The following is a 17,645-nucleotide window of genomic DNA, read 5'->3' as shown; positions in this document are numbered from 1 at the left end:
GGACATTGTAATAAACCGCCATTTGTCGTTTTATGATTGGTCGGTGTACCAATTTGCCAAGAAATGAAAGTTGGTTACCGACATTGTCAAGTTTAAAAGTTTATGTTGTAATTGCAAATTAGGTCAAAGTTGGTGTATGAATTTGCATTTAACCCTTATTTAAATGGAGGCGTAATTAGGTGAAAAATGATACCTTAACTAATTTTAGTGAAAAATTGTTGGATAAAGACCTTTCATCCATGGTCCCTAATTTCGACGATAACATAAGCCCATTAATATTTTTATTTAGAAAGATTTAGAAATTTATTTAAAATAAAAAAATAATAGTGTTCTATACCTCAAAAAAAAAGTTAGCACAAATACATCATAATTTAAACTTTTCTAGAGTTTTACTTTCCGGTGTCATAATTATTTATGATTTTACTCTCTCTCTTTATCTCTCTTTATATGACACATTAGGGGTGTTTAAATTCAGTTTGGTTGGGTTATGAGCTTATAACCACCCAAACTGAATTTCTAATATTATCTTGGGTTATAATCCAAATAATTTGGGTTATGTTAGTTTAGTTATTCAAAACCAATATGGGTTATATGGGTTATTTAACTTACTTTTTTTTGCTTTTTATCACTTTAGATGAAAAATTTAAAACCCAAATTTCAATCTGATTTTTTTAAAAAAACAATATATATATATATATATTTTCAGAAAAAAAAAATTAAAAATTTTTTTTCCCAGAAAAAATATATTTTGATAAAAAAAAATATTTATTTCCAGAAAAAAATATATTTTCAGAAAAAAAATTTAATTTTTTTCCAGAAAAAATATATTTTGATAAAAAAATTTAAAAAAAATTTTCCAGATTTTTTTTTTTAAATATTGTTCCAAAAATATTTATTTCCAGAAAAAATATTAAAAAAATATTTTTTTTGAAAAAACTTGGTGAATCAATCAACAAATGTATATGCACTTTAAATAATATATAACCCAAACAAACCCAAATAAACCAAGAAACTCTTTTAGTTGGGTTATAAAATTTCAATAACCCAATGGTTTATGATTAAAATGAATTTAGTAGTTTGGGTTGGTTTCACATGGTTGGTTTGGGTGGGTTATGTAAATTTTGTACACCCCTATGGCACATCTTACACATATAGACGCTCTCCGTATCCCTTTCTTTCTTTCTATTCTCTCCTTCTTTACATATGTAATCACTGATTGTCATTTCTTTTGTTCTTCTTTAAATCATTTGTTGGCATTTTTTTTTATTTGTTCAAAACTTTTTTCTTTATTAATTATAAATAATTTTTTGAATTAAAATATCAAATATTTTATTAATTTTAAATTAAGTGTTACTATTTATTTAATATCTTATCATATTGATAGAGGATTTATCATATATGTACTAAATATAATAATTTGAATTTTATAAAATATATTTATAACAAATATATATTAATTATATATTATGATGTTAATAAATTATTACTTTATTATTTATACTATTATAATTATATTTTTTCAATTTATCATGTAATTATCAGTGTATCATATTGCATTTGTTGGGTTTTCTAGGTTCATAACGCAGCGGAATTTCAAAAATTTTATCTAAAACCCAAATCAAGATCCATGTAATTCGAATAAATAGATTAACTGCAGAATTAATACTTTTAATACTTACTTGTATGTCGAATTCAACAGCAATGTAGGAAGGAAGGAGGTGGTTCACTTTGGTGATACCTGGCCTCGGATCAGAAACGCCTCCAAAAGAATGCGTCCTCTACGAGTATCCACACGAACAGACCTTAGCCAAAACTAGTGCTTGTGTGCTAGCACTATTGCTTCACAAGCAATTTCGAATTTTTAGTGATTTAGTGAATAATGAATTTCGTGATTTTCAAACCAATTGCTTAATGTGTATTTATAGTGATACAACAACACTAGGGTTTGAGACAAATTCGAATTTCAATCTCATTGCAATTCTACAAGTTTATGTTTATCAAAAACTCCCTTTTTGATAATCATCCATATATATTAATTACTATATTTATTATCTTCCAAAAATAATAAATTAAAAAAAACACTTATCCTTAAATTTCAAATTAATATATATATTTATTAATATATATATATATATTACGAATTATATATATATATATATATATATATATATTACGAATTATATATATATATATATATTAATATATATATATATATTACGAATTATATATATATATATATATATATATATATATATATATATGATAATTAATCACTTAATCACATTGGGCTTGTACAACCCATAACTGTTTTGGTCCTGTTCTTAGTGTGCGACCCTGTAGGTTCATATAACGTTGGCAGTAGGCTCGAAATCCCTATTTCAGCCCACACGTCATAAGTGGCCTCTAACAAGACATTATGACTACCCAAGTTATACGAATATCGACAATCCGATTTAACCATTTACAATAATTTTTTAATCCCTTTGTCTCTCGATATCCAGATTGAATATAAGGAATAGTCCTGTCATCCTTATAATATTCAATCATTAGTTTCTTGACTCTAAGTAGACTGAAAATGATAACTCTTTATCAATTCATTTAGCATGACCATGCATTTCCTTCAGTCTATCTTCTTCAATGGGCCCATAGATATCTTACTCAAATAAATGAGGGACAAATTCCTTCTCAGTCACTCACATTTCTCACATAATTACTTTCATATCCAATGACAATCTATTCCATTATCCTGTTAAAGATAGTGTAAGACTGTATCAAAATATGAAATAGCTATGTAGAAATCCATGATGATTTCAAGGTCAAAGGATTATACTAATAGTACTGTAATGAGAAATACTTATGACAGTGATCTATGTAGTATTCTCACAGTGGGTCATCCAGTGCCTTATTTCTCAAATAGCACCTATGATTTGACTTAATATCTCATATACATGATTAGTAAAACATAATCATCAGTCAACATCATACTAGTCTCAATGTTCTATTAATAAGAATAGGGATAGATGGTATATAATTCTTTTATTAAACCTAAGGGTTCTACTATCAAGTCACATACTTGATGACCTTAGAAAGAATTAACCATTCAAGTATTTTAATCATTAATATAAAATGATAAAAACTGCCAATCAATAAATAACAAAATGATAAAGTCAAAACATGTTCAAACATGATTGACCTAGTGCATATCACTAACAGCATTGATATCTTATTATCATGTTTTTATCAGTATCGTATGTAGCAGATTATTATATGATAATGTGATGATACTGTTGGATAATATTGAACAAAATCATATTATCATATGATTATCGCAGTACTATATTATCATATGATTATCACAGTACTATATTATCATATGATGATCACAGTTTCACCTTATCATATAATTATCAATGTATCATATTGCATTGTCATTTTATTATCATGCCATTATTAGTATCGTATGTAGCAGATTATTATCATTTCGTTATCATAATTTTTCTGTATCTTTTTTCATGCAGGTACCATATTATCATTTTATTATCCATAAGAACCTTATCATACTATTATATTCACATTATCATCTCATTATCATAAATTTTATGTATTCTTTTCCATATAGGTGTCATATTATCATACTATTATCATAATTTTATTATTTAATTATCATCTGGTTATCACTGGTATCATGAATCTTTTTGTAATTATATTTTCACATACGTTATCATCCAATTATCATAACTTTATCATACTTCATTATCATCTAGTTATCATATTGCAGTGTTGTATGATAATGTTATGGTAACGACATGATAATACAGTGATACTCATATGATAATCAGCCGTTTTAAAAAACAAATTATTTTTCTCTTCATTTTTATGATAATGATAATGCAGTGATAATCATATGATAATCAGAAGCCTTTTTTTGCAAAAAAAATCGTTTTTTTTTGCAGAAAATCATTTTTTTCATCTTAACATCGTTTTTTATGCAAATTTTTAGATCTAAAGTTGAAAAAATTCAAGAGTAATTTATTTAGATCTGAAAGTAAAAATCAAACGTATTTATCACCACGAATTAAGGAAAATCGCTAAAATCAAATATAAAAGGACGGTGAAACGATGGCGGAGCGACAGAGGAACGACGAAGAAGAAAAGAATAAAAATAGAGAAGAAAAGAAGAAATAAATTTAAAGAAGAAGAAAAAAATGGTGAAGAAAAAGAACCAGAGAAGAAGAAGAAAGGGAGAAGAAAGAGAGAAAAAAAAGAAAAATGACAGGTGTCAATTAGAGTAAAATAAATATGATTAGAGTAAAATAATAATAAAGAGTAGGTATAATTATAATATAAACATATTTTAGAGTAAAATAATAAATATATTAAAAGGATGAGGTATTTTCTTTATCTTTTTCTTATTGAGGTAGGAAATCATATTATTTTCAAAAATAGAGTATTTTTCCTAATTTTCTCTTTTACTTAAGTGTTGCAAACCCGTATTCTAGAAGGTGCATGATTATTCTATTTTGGTATATAAGCAAAATGGATGGTGGATATTTTGTGAATCAGCTTGAGATATTCCAGCTCGGGAGACACAATTAGGGTGACGGTGTACCTCATTCTACACAATCAAAATGCCAAATGCACAAGCAAACAGATCACCAATGTACTACTTTCAGCCTAAGTCATTAGCAAACAGAATATTCACCAATCTGCCTTAGCAGCTCAGCATTCGATGGACTCCTCCATTTGCCCTATTGTATACCTTGCATTATGGCTAAGAATTGAAGGCAGTTGAAGAGAATGACTCAGCGCAATTTTTAAAAGTTTCTTAGAGTCTATAAATAGCTCTTTTTCAATTATTTGCAAAAGTATGGAACATCAAGTGAGAGAATCAATCAACCACCAATTTTGTGCTTCATACTGCTCATCCCTCTCAAGAGAATTAGGTCTAATTTTGAGTGAAAGTATTTACCATCAATTTCTTTAAATAACTTGTGAGTTATAGACTAACTTATGGGTAGAATTAGTTTTATATTCTCAAAGAAACATAGTTTGTTGAAGCTAACAAATCAGCTTGTAAGTTACAGACTAATTTCTGGGTAGATCTAGAGTTGTATTCTTAAGACTTTGTCTCTAGCTGATAGGAGTAAAATACTCTTAGTATCTGAGTCCGTTTTTCATCGTTTTATTATGTTTTATTGTGCAATATGGGTGTTTCTGTGCCTTATTGAATGTTTGAGTGTTTCAGATACATTGGAGCGAATGCAGAACTATTTTTGACGAAAAGTATGAAGAATTGACGAATCAACAAAGTTGCGAAGTCTCAAACGAAAAAGCAAAGTAAGGAATTGCCAGAAATGAACATGTCTCGATCGAGACATTAAGGAAAACAAAGGCAGGGTTTGTTGGCCTTTGAATCTATTAATCACTTATTTTTTACGGACGATTGATTTTTCAGGGCTACGATAGAGGAGACGGAGGTAGTGAAAGAAATGTTAGACTATTATGAATTGATGTTCGGCCAAAAAGTAAACTTTCAAAAATTTAACATTTTATTTAGTAGCAATATTAGCAGTGAGGAGAGCTTGAGTATTTGTGAGATTATGGGCGTTGATTTGGCTGATAATAATAACAATTATTTAGGTCTTCCTTCTTTGGTTGGAAAGAACAAAAGAGAGATTTTTTGGTTTATTAAAGATCGGGTTTGGAATAAGATCAAAGGGTAGAACTCAAAATTTCTTTCAAGAGGTGGGAAAGAGATTTTAATTAAAACGGTGGCTCAATCTATGCCCATCTACGCGATGAACGTTTTTCTTATTCCTCATAATCTTTGTGACGAGTTCGAGAGGATGATGAATAACTTTTGGTGGGTAGAGACCAAGTATATAAAAAAGGAATAAATTGGGCTAGATGGGACAAGTTGTGCGTCCCGAAAAAATTTGGCAGGTTGGATTTTAAGAAAGTTTGGGACTTTAATTTAGCGATGTTAGCGAGACAAGTTTGGCGTATGGTGAGTGTGGACAGTAACTTGATGGTTCGTTTATTTAAAGCGAAATACTTTCCCAATTCTTCATTTCTTGAAGTTAAGTTAGGAACAAATCCAAGTTATGTTTAGCATAGCATAAGGGTGTCAAAATGGCTCATGACACGATAACACGATTTGCCTAATCCGTAAGTTTGGCGAATCCGGGTTGAGGCTTAGCGGGTTCGTGTCGAAAACGTGTCAACCCGTTTATGACACGAAATAAATGGGCCGTGTCACGGGTTGACTCGCGAACCCATCTAACCAACCTAACCTGTTTACAAATTATATTATTTATAATAATATAAAATAAAATAGTTATAAATATAAAAAATAAAAATAAAAATAAAAATAAAATTATTAAATTAATTATATTAATATATAAATAAAGTTAATTATATTAAAATCTTGTAATTTGAATATTAATTGATAAATTTAGGGTTAAAATTATATTTATATGATTTAAAATATTCGTAAATGTTAAGTGGGTCGTGTTAGTCGTGTCGTGTTAGCCGTGTAATTGTGTTAATCGTGTTACCCGTTTATCTTAGCGTGTTAATCGTGTCGTGTCGTGTCACTCGTTTAAAATTCGTGTCGTGTTAGGGTTGGGAATTTTGACACGATTAGTTAAATGGCCGTGTTGGTGTTGACCCTAATCGTGTCATCAGAGTGGGTCGACACGACACGAACACGACCACGACCCGCCAACCCATTTTGACACCCCTAGCATAGCATTTTTTAGGCTCAGCCAGGTATCAAGCTAGGGGCGCGTATAAGAATAGGGAATGGACAATGTACATTAGTTTGGGGTTCCCCTTGACTTCTGGACTCGAATTCATGTATGACGGTTGCTGAACAACCGCCTAATCTTAAACATGCTTCAGTTGATCAATTGATGAACTTTGAAGGTGATGGTTGGGATGTTGTCTTAGTGAGGGACGATTTTGAGGAAGAAGATGTTAGTCGTACCTTAAGCACTCATGTTAGTAGTAGAAACGTGAGCGATCGATGGTGGTGGAGGTTTGAAAAGAAAGGCAATTTCACGGTGAAGAGCTTTTATAGACAGATGAGTACTTTGGAGGTAGGGAATTTTAATGAGTTATGGAGTAAGCTATGGAATTTAAACGCTTTGTTTTATATTAGGATCTTTGCTTGGAGAATGTTCTCCGGTTATCTTTTTACGATAGAGGCTTTGGCAAGTCGCTGTGTTTTTGTGCATGCAACATGCATGGCGTGTTCTTCAAGTCAGGAGACTTCCTTTATCTCTTTTGTGAATGTTCTGTGGCAAAAGATTGTTGGAGTCTGGCTAGTTTGTTTCTCGTAAGGTCAAGCCTTATTAATACTCAAGAATGATGTCTTGATTGGCTGGGTAGTTTGGGAAAGGAAGATTAGTTAGTGGCATCTTTTCTTTGCTGGAAATCTGGCTTAATGATGTGGAAGAATGTTGGTGGAACGGCAAGAGGGATCGTGGAGGCAACAGGTTTCCAACTTTCGTCGTGGTTGGCGGCGAGGTCATCTTCCCTACAACTACGTGGGACTGTTATTAGTAAAGAGGATGGTTTGCTGAAGTAGAGAGCCCCTCCTACGGGCTAGTTAAAAGCTAATATTGATGCTTGATCAGTCTGCTAAGCAGCAAATGGGCGTGGGTAATGTAATTCTAGATAACGAGGGTAGTGTGGTTCAGGCTTGGTTTTGCAGCTGGTTTGGGTCTTATTCTCCTTGTATGGCTGAGATTATGTGCATTCGAGTGGCTCTAAGTTGGCTTAAAGGGCGAAATAATATTATTTTTGAGTTGGATGCAATGGGCGTAGTGCTTGAAATTCGAAATCAAAACTTAGTTGATTCTGAGTTACTTATTGAGGATTGTGTGCAACTAGAATAGCAGATAGATAATATTCTTTTTGTTTTCGTGAGCTGCGAATCAGGAGGCACATGTTCTAGCGCAATACGTCAGTTACAATTTAGATCATCAAGAGTGATATTGTCATTTCCCTGAGTATTTCACAAATGTAAATATTTTTAATTTAATTTAATATGATCATTTTTCAATTTAAAAAAACATTTGAAAGAGTCTAATTAAGAGAATATATATTAAAAATAAAGTTGTCACTAATAAAAAATCATATCTCCACCCATTAAAGTATCAATAAAGAAAAATAGCAATTATCGTAAAGATTAATATTAAAGATTACATAAGGAATTGAAACATAACATCAATAAAGAAAGATTAAAAAAATTCCTATAAAGTATTACATATAACTATCAAGAGATCTGAAATTTCTGTTTATCAAATAAAATAAGACTTAATATACTAAAATTAAGCAAGAATTGGACCGCCATCAATCCATAAAATAATTGACGGTGACCAAGTTAAAGACATGAAAAAATAAAAGAGATTTTTTGTCTACTTTTACTAGCATTCCAACATGTAATCTATACCCACTTTGTAATTTGATGCCGATATATATAACTTTTAGGGATACAATAATTAACGATATTTTTAGTGGCATTTGCCGAAAAATGCAAGTAAATGCCATGTATATATGTTATAAATACGCTATGCATGGTTGTGCAATCAAATTATGCTTCAATCAATTGGACATGATGAAGTTTTGCCGGAGCTACAGAAGGTTGTTGCACTATAGTCATATAGTCATCACTTTCACCTTCAAAATAAGCCTTGAAAAACGCCACTATGATACCGCCGACAGTTTGTCTCATCGGCTTCTTAGGATCCCGACTACTCTTGCACAAAGAATTCGTTAATCTCCCAACTACATCTGTTATATTATCATTCAACATGTCCATGTGCCCATAATCTGTAGTAACAAAATGACCGGCCGGAGCTTTGAACTCATTGAAAAACTCCTCATGGTTCACTCCGTCAGGAGCACAAGCAGGACAGACTAGCCAGCAGACCGGCTGGTTACCCAACCCGGTTCCGATGACCGCTACCGGAATCGATAAGTTCAGTGACTGAGGAATGTAGGTTAGGATCTTGGGCTGGGTAGGGTTATTTTTGCTTGCTCCTTCAACCGGGTCTATAAGTACTAGAGCTGAGATTTGAACTTGTAGCGGCGTTTCTGCATACTCAAGTGTGAGTGCAGCTGCGGTTTTTCCGCCTCTACTGTGGCCGCCGACGGAAAGCTTGTTTAGATCGGGTTTAATGTTTGCCGGTAAGAAAGATTGCAGGCCTGAAGGTAACCAGTTTGCTGCTTCTGCTGCGGACTCTAGTTCTGCCGGTCCACTTACCGGTAGCATTGGTATTAATCCGTTTAAGCAAATATATATCTGAGAATTATATTACAATGAAACAATAAAATCTTGTTAGTAATTTTTCTATCTATTCATAATTAGGAGTGAATAAATGCAAATTAATGATATATTGCAATTAGAACATCTTGCTAGCATGAATCAAATGATCAGTTTGCACTACTACATGTTGTGGCAATAACAAAGTATGTCTGGCAAGTAAAACTATTTGTAATAATATACAAAAATGGTAGAGGTGACAATTTTTATCCATACCCATTTACCCACCCATTATATAAAAGGTATGGATCATAAAAGGATAGTTATTTATTAAATGGATATATTATGGATGAATATCTTCTAACCCATTAAAATAACGCTTTGATATGGGTACCCATATTTTACCAATGATATTCAATAGATAAAATTTGGATTGGATGACATTTCAATTTAAGAATATTTATTTTTTTGACATGGGTACTCATATTCTACCCATGACCGAACTAAAATTCTACATTAGAGATGATAAACCGCACCATGCATTATATAAGGGCCAATCGCAATATAGATTAATTTTCAATACTAATTTAAGCAATTTTAAAAAGTTGGAAGGGGCCAAAGGCCATCCCATACTCTAAAAATTCTGTTATTTTTTAAAATTAGACTTTCTTTTATTTTTTATTTGATAGTATAAAATATAATTGACATAAAATCTAAAATTATTGGACCAAACTATAAATATTTTTTCTTTAACATATATTTATCAATTTCATCACATATATATAGATTCATTTTGTTTAAAATAAATAAAATCATTGCACTGGCTGTCAAAGTTAGTAAGATGTAAATAATTTATATAGTAGTGTGGGTAAATTTTTTCTTAACCACTATGAAATTAAAGGTTCCGACTGCACCTAATTGGAAGAAAAAAAAGTTGGAATATGAAAAAGATATTATATAATATACCTGAGGAGCAACAATTATATAACCATGAGAAGCTATATGTTGGAAGAGATCACTGTAGAAAGAGTTGACGAGACACGTGCCATGCAGAAGCATAATGACTGGGTATAAACCAGGAACAGTTGGTGTAATTATCAACAGAGGTTTAGGTGGTGAATTAGCAGCCTCTGATTCGTCCACCTCATACTTTGTTGTTGAAACTTTTCCGGTTTCGAAAACGTCAAGTGCCCTTCTTAGATCGGACTCAGCTTTTAACGGAGTTAACGGTAGTAATATTGCTATAACCAGCACCAGCATTGTTGTTGCAAGCAGTTTTGCCATTTTTGAAATATTTGCAAGTAAATTTGTGAGGAAGAAGAGAAGGATGGATGAGAAATTACACACTGGGGGCAGTTCTATTTATAGTAAGCTTGAGGCATACATCTATTAATGTTTAATTCACTTCTAACCTTTCGACAGTTCGAACTTAATCTTCTTCGGACGCGAGTCCGGACTAAAACCTACTATAATCTTATTGGCGGCATATAATCGTACTAGGTCAATGCGTTAATTTGACATGAGTTGGGTATGCAGATATAAGCCGTATAGTAATGACCAACCATCTCCCAATATTTCATGCATGCTTATTTTTTAAATTTGATCTTTCAATAATTACATTATGGACGAACATTGAGTAAAGAGTCATCTCCATCCCTATATTTATTATCGAGATCAATAACTTCACACCTTGCTATTTTAATTAATTAATACTTTTTAGTTTTACGTCATTAACTCTCAAATTGTACAAAATAAATGAGTTTTACAATTATAGAGTTAATTACCTTAAAAATAGAGTATCATCTACGAGTATTTAATTGATTAAAATGGATATGAGATAAGTGTGAGTTAGTTGATCTTCATGCACAAGACTGCACGTGTCCATCATATGCTCCAATTATATTTTGTCACCTTAACTCAATGAGTAAAATGAGTCAAAATACTAATTTTTAGGTCTGAAGCCGCAAACTTAATTAATTTTATTTGATCTTTTAGGCCAAATTTGAGGGGGTAAAATGAATATGAAAAATATATTATCTTTGAAGAAGTTTAAGAGAAAAGCGAATTATACATGTGTGTTAATCATGTTACATGCGATTTGGTTTCTGTCATTGTTTGTCAGGAAAAATAAGTTTATTATCAGAATACTATTAACTTAGACTGATTGATTGAATTCATTATAATATGTACTAGTCATATTGCTTTCAATAAGGTACTAATTTGAATGTTCAACAGGATTTTGGCAGGCTTGTAAGGTTTGTATTGTAGCATATGTGACCTTGATATGTAAGATTTAACACAAATCAATTTTGGTAGGACGAGAAGAGAAGCAGAAGATGACATTATCATTTTTGCAACTATAAGTAAAGACAAGTTGCTCAATTTATCTGTCAATATGCTTTAATTCAATAATTGAAGTTATATACTACTTTGTTTCTTCATATCTTAATGTATTTGTTCAAATGAATTTTATATTTTCTTATTTTCTTGAAAGTCCATACCGGTGTATTAAAAAATAAATCGGTAACCGAATTGATGAGGCTACCGGTTGAATAAATTATATATAAAAAATAAATTATGAACATAGTTTGCAGTCTAAACTATAGAACCAACTATCAATTCAACCGGTACCAATTTAGTCCGGGTGAACTGATTCAATCCAATCCAACCCAATAGGATCAGATTTACAGGTTTTAAGATTAATTCGATTGAACAACTAGTCAGTTTCCAATTCAAACAGCCAATCTGTAAGAATTTTTAATTATTGTTCCATATAATGTATGTTTTATTTTTTAATAAAATCCATTTAAATTCTATATTCAAATTCCAAGGAATTAATTATTCTTATTTCATTGTCTAGCAAAATTAATAGAATTTGCAAATAATTTCAAGAGCTGAAACATATTTTATTATAATGAAACAAACATCTTAAATAGTTCTTAAAAGCATATCAAATTTAAATATATTTTTGATTTTCTTAATATACTCTTTCACGAGTCCATAAAATTTTAAAGAGAGAACATTTATAAATTTTAGATATAAAAAGTTTTAAAAATAAAAATTCATAAATTTAAAAATATGGAGATCGAAAATTTATAACTTTAATTAGAGAAATAAAATCTATAAATTTTAAAAATATATAAACTTTTTGCTACATAATTTTATTGAGAAAAATTATAAATTTTAGTATGATAAAATTTAGATAGCAAAAATTTCAGATGGAGAAGTATAGAGAGAAAAAATGCAAATATTTTTGTAGCAGTGTTTTAAAAAAGCAAACTATTAACCGAATTAGTATGGCCATTAAATATGGGTGTTACTATTTACCGTCCCAATTTTACCACCCACCGCCATAATTTTTAGTAGTAAAACTAGGGCGGTATTTAGTAGTCTAGTTAATTATTCGTTCAGCCACTGGTTGAACTAGTTGACTAAAAACCTAGCTTGTATGGTGCATGGCTCAAAAACTGGTTCAATTACTTCGACTGTCAATATAATTAGGTCAACCGTAGGTTGATGTAACTCATTTAACCACTATGGGTCAAATTTTTTATTTTTAAAGTTAGTTTGATCGAACAGTTGACCAGTTTTTATTTCAACCGTTGGATCAAGCATTTTGATCCGGACAGATTTTTAATTAATATTTTAGAGATAAAAAGAAATTAAACATAGAAAAACTCATAAAGTTTATAATGAAAAAATTATTTTTTTTTAAATCCATATATTTTAGAAAGAAAAAATCCACAGTAATTTTAGAGAAAGAAAATTCATAAATTTTAAAAAGAAAAAATCCATAAATTTCAAAAAGGAGATAATTTATAAAAAAAAATTTAAAAAAAAATCATAGAGATTATCGAGAGAAATTTTTTAATAGACAATAAAAATTTAAGAAAAGAAAGTTAGCAAAAAATTTATCTATAAGAATATGGAAAGAGAATTTTAAGGGGAAAAAATTAATAAATGTAAGAAAATTCAGGCAAAGAGAAGCAGCATATCTACTCCTCAAGCGAGGAGCAAATCTGCCGACGACAGATGGTGGATGGTAGCGGCGGGTTAAGTGGGTGCTTTGGTTTTTTAATTTTGGCCTAACTACTTAAAAACCACTTACCTTATAACTTTTTTTCATTTATACCACGACCTAGAAAAATTTTCATTTGTACCCTATTTTCGATTTTTATGTTTCGTTTGTACCCCAAGAGTAATTTTTTTGATAATTTAACTAATTTAAAGATGAAAATATTAAAAACAAGATACATAAATGATTAACATTAACGTTTTATTAGAATATAGGTTAAAAATGAAGGACTAATTTAAACTTTTTTTTAAAAGAAAATAGGTCAATTCAACTCATTAGGGTAGAGATGAAACATAAAAATAAAAAATAGGGTACAATTGAAAATTTTCCTAGATCATGGTATAAATGAAAAAAATTATAAGGTGAGTGGTTTTTAAGTAATTAAGCCTTTAATTTTTTAATTGAATTGGTGAAAGTAAGGGTATTTCGAACATATTTTTGAATGCTTTAGTGAGATGGTAGCTAATGTAGTTGTTTGTGATTTTTTTTTTATAAATGAATTGAACGTAATCAAAAGGAATTTATTGGTCAATTAGTAAAATTTAGTGAGTTTAACAGTTTTTAAGGGAGTTTTGTGATATAAGGTCCCAAAATGAAGGACATAATTGATTATTAGCCCTTATTTCATACTTCATGAAGTGGAGAAGAATCTTTTAGATAAATCTAATTCGCAACGTAGCATTATGAACTTTCATTTATCATGTGACACGTGGCAATAGTAAATGTACCAATCAATAGATTAGTTGCTTATATTTTAATGTCAATTAATATGATATTTATTGATTAGTTAATGCATTTATTATTCTCACATATCACAGCATAAATGAATGTTTGTAATCCTACATGACGAATTAGTTTCATAAGATGGATATTAAACTCTGTAGATCACTGGACTTTTTTCAAATTATAAAAAATTCATTAAACGAACTTTTCTTACAAAATGCTCATTGAATTATACATTTTGTTACAAAAATATTTCTGTTGTTATAAAAAGAACACTAAATTTTTTATTAATTACAAAAAAAATATTAGGCTATATCTTTTATTATAAAAATGTCATTATACTATGTCTTTTTTTGTAATTTCAGTTTGCCACGTAAGTAAAAAATTTGCGTTTTTACATAAAAATGGTACTTTGTATATGAGTGAATTTTTTTATAATAACAGATATAGTTTAGTGATCTTTTTATAATAAAATTTGGTTTATTAATCTTTCTGTAATTGAGAAAAATTTAATGACCCGCGGAGTTTAATATCCTTGTTAAGATTATCCAAACAAAGAGAACTTTCTTTCTCAAAATAGCAAAAAGAGGAAAACTCTAGACTGACTCAATTTCTTAACACGAAAGGAAAAAAAAAACTAAAATTAAAATCCAGGTGGTAGCACCAGAATATTCCACAGTTTTCTTAACCGCCAATAATACGATACGAGACGCTTCTTCATCTTTCTCCAACGCAAACAAACAAAGCACAAATACGCACAGATAACACCGTTAATTTCTTAAACGAAACCCTAATTCCTTGCGTATTGCCACAGTCGAATCGCTAAAATATGTGGAATCATCCGTACCGGAAGAATGACGTGGAGGCGGGAGCGAGGCCGCTGTATCCGATGATGCTAGAGAGCCCGGAGTTACGGTGGTCTTTCATAAGGAAAGTTTATGCGATATTATGCATTCAATTACTGGCGACGATTGCTGTTGCTTCCGTCGTCGTTTCTGTGCCTCCTATTGCTACTTTCTTTGTTTCCACCGGCGCCGGATTGGCTCTTTACATTGTCCTCATTATCATGCCTTTTATAGGTATTGTTCTACATTTAATTTTACATTATCGCCGTCGTTTATTTGGATTTTGAAATCTAATTTTGGATTTGTATTTTGTAATTTGTATTTCACTGCAGTTATGTGCCCGCTGTATTATTATCATCAGAAGCATCCGGTGAATTACCTTCTTCTTGGAGTTTTTACCATCTGTCTGGCGTTTGCTATTGGATTAACTTGCGCCTTTACCAGCGGTAATTATTATTTTTTATTTCTGTCTTTTCAAGATTTTCATTAATAATTCGCATTTTAGGTGCTTTGTTGCTAATGATTCATTTTTTATAATTGTGTTTTTTGGGATATTATTAATGATTAAATGAACATTATGCTGTATTATATAACGTCGTGTTCCTTTTACTTTATGATTGAATACGTTTTTAAGTTGCTATGCAGTGTGTGACATACTTTTCTTAATTTCTTGAATTTTGATGTTTATGCTTATCGTTATTTTTAGTAAAGCCATAGTCTCTGTTACCCTCGGAGGATGTTTACAGCGATTAGAAGTGCATAAGTGATTCTCTTGCTAGTGTTTGGACAGATTTTAAGATTGTAAACCTAATGTTAGAACTTTTGAAATATTTAACAAATAACTGAGCGGCATTCTACGATGAGGTCAAGTCACCATATGCATGGACAAGTTTACAATCATACTTAACTTTTGGTAGTATTTCAGTTTTCATTCTACAGTGAGGTCAAGTCACCATATGCTAATGATGTTTGATTACTCACGCAAATGTAATTACAATAATTTAATGGCATTGTAGCTTTTCCATCTAAGTTGATGTGGTTTGGTTACAAAGTCCTGTAGGGATGAGTCTTGAAGGTAAGGAGGTCATAGCCGAGGTGTTTGTGTGATATTGGTAGCTAGAAATATTGTGAACCTTACATCGGACCTTTCATACTCGTATAGTTGTATGAGTACATTTCCGACTTCGATTGCAGTTTCCTATGATAATTTAAATTATCGGGCACATTATAGATGCTTATCTGTGGCATGGTTTTAAACTTGTGTTTCTAGCTCCTCAGTTTAATTCGGAACACTTGCTCAGCAAATTATATTAAATTTGTAGCTCTTAAGTAATATTTGGTGACAAAGTATGTGAGCAAATCCATTGGATGATGACTGATGAGATGTGTTGTATCCCCTAGTTTTTCTTTCATGATTTTAGTTTATTGGATGAGAGTTGGTGAGCAGTTACTTATGCTAACATGATTGGTTTTATGAAGGGTATATTCTGGTTTGTTTGATGCTTTTTCATAACTTTTTGCATTTTTCAGATGCAATAATTTTTTGAAACTTTTTGATATTCATGCTATTTCATGTGGCAACAGGGAAAGTTATTCTGGAAGCAGTGATTTTAACAACTGTAGTGGTCTTGAGTCTTACTCTATACACATTCTGGGCTGCAAGGAGAGGCTATGATTTCAATTTCCTTGGCCCCTTTTTATTTGGTGCCATGATGGTTCTTCTGGTGTTTGCTCTCATACAGGTACGCCTACCCTACAGAATTTTATTCTTCCCTGGTCAAACATTCTTTTGGTGTCCCATGTCTCTCAGGAATTTGAATTGGTTGTCTTGTCTTGTTAATGGGTCATTTGGGGATTTTATTTTTGTATTGGGTGCAGATTCTCTTTCCAATGGGCAAACTCTCTGTGATGATCTACGGGTGTTTGGCTTCAATCATATTCTGTGGGTACATCATATATGATACAGACAACCTAATCAAGCGCTACTCCTATGATGAATACATCTGGGCCGCAGTCTCTCTCTATTTGGACGTCATTAATCTCTTCCTCGCATTGCTTACTGTCTTTAGGGCTGCTGATAGTTGAGAAATTGTTGAACTTCTCTGTATATGCAATTCTGTTTTCAGATCAAAATAGATTTCATCAATATGTAAATGTTATGGAGTTCTTTTCCGTCTCCTTTATTTTTCCCCTCTTTTCTGATCCTTCCTTTTCTCCGGGCTCAGGACAAATGCCAAAATTTGAGAAATTCTGTAAATGCTGATGAATCTAATATGAATAAACTTCACAATTCTTGCTCTTGTTATGCATTCAGCTTTTATATTTCCATGATTGAAAGCGAGTGGCGAATTATTTATCGTTTCTACTTTGTTCAATTCAGTACTCTTTTGCAAAATAGCACGCTAATGATGCTTTGATTGTTGAACTTTCACAGCAGTTTTTCCTAAATTGTTGCACAGTAGTTTTTCCTCCTCAAGAAGTCCTCCACCGTGAGAATGACGGATGCATTTTATTGTTACTGCCTCTGTCAGCTTCAGCCTTGAGAGCTTAACTGCAACATAGGTAAATATGTCAGTGGTTGCACAGGACTGAATTATATTTTTCATTTTAGATGATTTTTATTTACTGAAAACCTGTTTAGCACGTTTTAACGTCAAATTAAAGAAACAAGTAACCCAATTAAAACATTTTAATAGTCTCATTTTTCATGTGATCCAGCATTTGATTTGTC

The 17,645-nt window shown here is 31.1% G+C and overlaps 3 protein-coding genes across 3 annotated transcripts; 2 read left to right on the top strand and 1 right to left on the bottom strand.

Moving 5' to 3' along the window:
• The first annotated feature begins 6,860 nt into the window (after positions 1–6,860).
• LOC126687904 (uncharacterized) lies at positions 6,861–7,901 on the top strand. Its single transcript, XM_050382456.1, has 3 exons — positions 6,861–7,328; positions 7,393–7,530; positions 7,641–7,901. The coding sequence occupies exons 1-3, from the start codon at positions 6,861–6,863 to the stop codon at positions 7,899–7,901; spliced, it is 867 nt and encodes a 288-aa protein (XP_050238413.1).
• A 374-nt stretch (positions 7,902–8,275) lies between these two features.
• LOC126688378 (chlorophyllase-1, chloroplastic-like) lies at positions 8,276–10,621 on the bottom strand. Its single transcript, XM_050383048.2, has 2 exons — positions 10,238–10,621; positions 8,276–9,310 (listed from the first exon to the last, which is right to left on the bottom strand). Exons 1-2 carry the CDS (start codon positions 10,553–10,555, stop codon positions 8,600–8,602), a joined length of 1,029 nt encoding a protein of 342 aa, XP_050239005.1. The 5' UTR covers positions 10,556–10,621; the 3' UTR covers positions 8,276–8,599.
• Positions 10,622–14,676: 4,055 nt separating this feature from the next.
• LOC126686912 (protein LIFEGUARD 4-like) lies at positions 14,677–17,204 on the top strand. The gene is made up of 4 exons (XM_050381202.2): positions 14,677–15,148; positions 15,247–15,360; positions 16,499–16,656; positions 16,793–17,204. Exons 1-4 carry the CDS (start codon positions 14,899–14,901, stop codon positions 16,997–16,999), a joined length of 729 nt encoding a protein of 242 aa, XP_050237159.1. The 5' UTR covers positions 14,677–14,898; the 3' UTR covers positions 17,000–17,204.
• The last annotated feature ends 441 nt before the right edge of the window (positions 17,205–17,645 follow it).

The sequence above is a fragment of the Mercurialis annua genome, linkage group LG6 (genome assembly GCF_937616625.2).
Source record: "Mercurialis annua linkage group LG6, ddMerAnnu1.2, whole genome shotgun sequence".
Taxonomy (NCBI): domain Eukaryota; kingdom Viridiplantae; phylum Streptophyta; class Magnoliopsida; order Malpighiales; family Euphorbiaceae; genus Mercurialis; species Mercurialis annua.
Note: the sequence above shows the minus strand (reverse complement) of the source record. Positions and strands in the feature narration are given on the sequence as shown.

What these genes read in the sequence shown, in the direction of transcription:
- LOC126687904 (XM_050382456.1), top strand. Translation starts at nt 6,861, where the DNA reads ATGACGGTTGCTGAACAACCGCCTAATCTTAAACATGCTTCAGTTGAT. An exon ending in AGATTGTTGGAGTCTGGCTA is followed by an intron (nt 7,329 to 7,392) that starts GTTTGTTTCTCG and finishes TTGGCTGGGTAG; the next exon opens with TTTGGGAAAGGAAGATTAGT. An exon ending in TCGTCGTGGTTGGCGGCGAG is followed by an intron (nt 7,531 to 7,640) that starts GTCATCTTCCCT and finishes ATGCTTGATCAG; the next exon opens with TCTGCTAAGCAGCAAATGGG.
- LOC126686912 (XM_050381202.2), top strand. Translation starts at nt 14,899, where the DNA reads ATGTGGAATCATCCGTACCGGAAGAATGACGTGGAGGCGGGAGCGAGG. An exon ending in CATTATCATGCCTTTTATAG is followed by an intron (nt 15,149 to 15,246) that starts GTATTGTTCTAC and finishes ATTTCACTGCAG; the next exon opens with TTATGTGCCCGCTGTATTAT. An exon ending in TGGTGTTTGCTCTCATACAG is followed by an intron (nt 16,657 to 16,792) that starts GTACGCCTACCC and finishes TATTGGGTGCAG; the next exon opens with ATTCTCTTTCCAATGGGCAA.
- LOC126688378 (XM_050383048.2), bottom strand. Translation starts at nt 10,555, where the DNA reads ATGGCAAAACTGCTTGCAACAACAATGCTGGTGCTGGTTATAGCAATA. An exon ending in ATATAATTGTTGCTCCTCAG is followed by an intron (nt 9,311 to 10,237) that starts GTATATTATATA and finishes TATAATTCTCAG; the next exon opens with ATATATATTTGCTTAAACGG.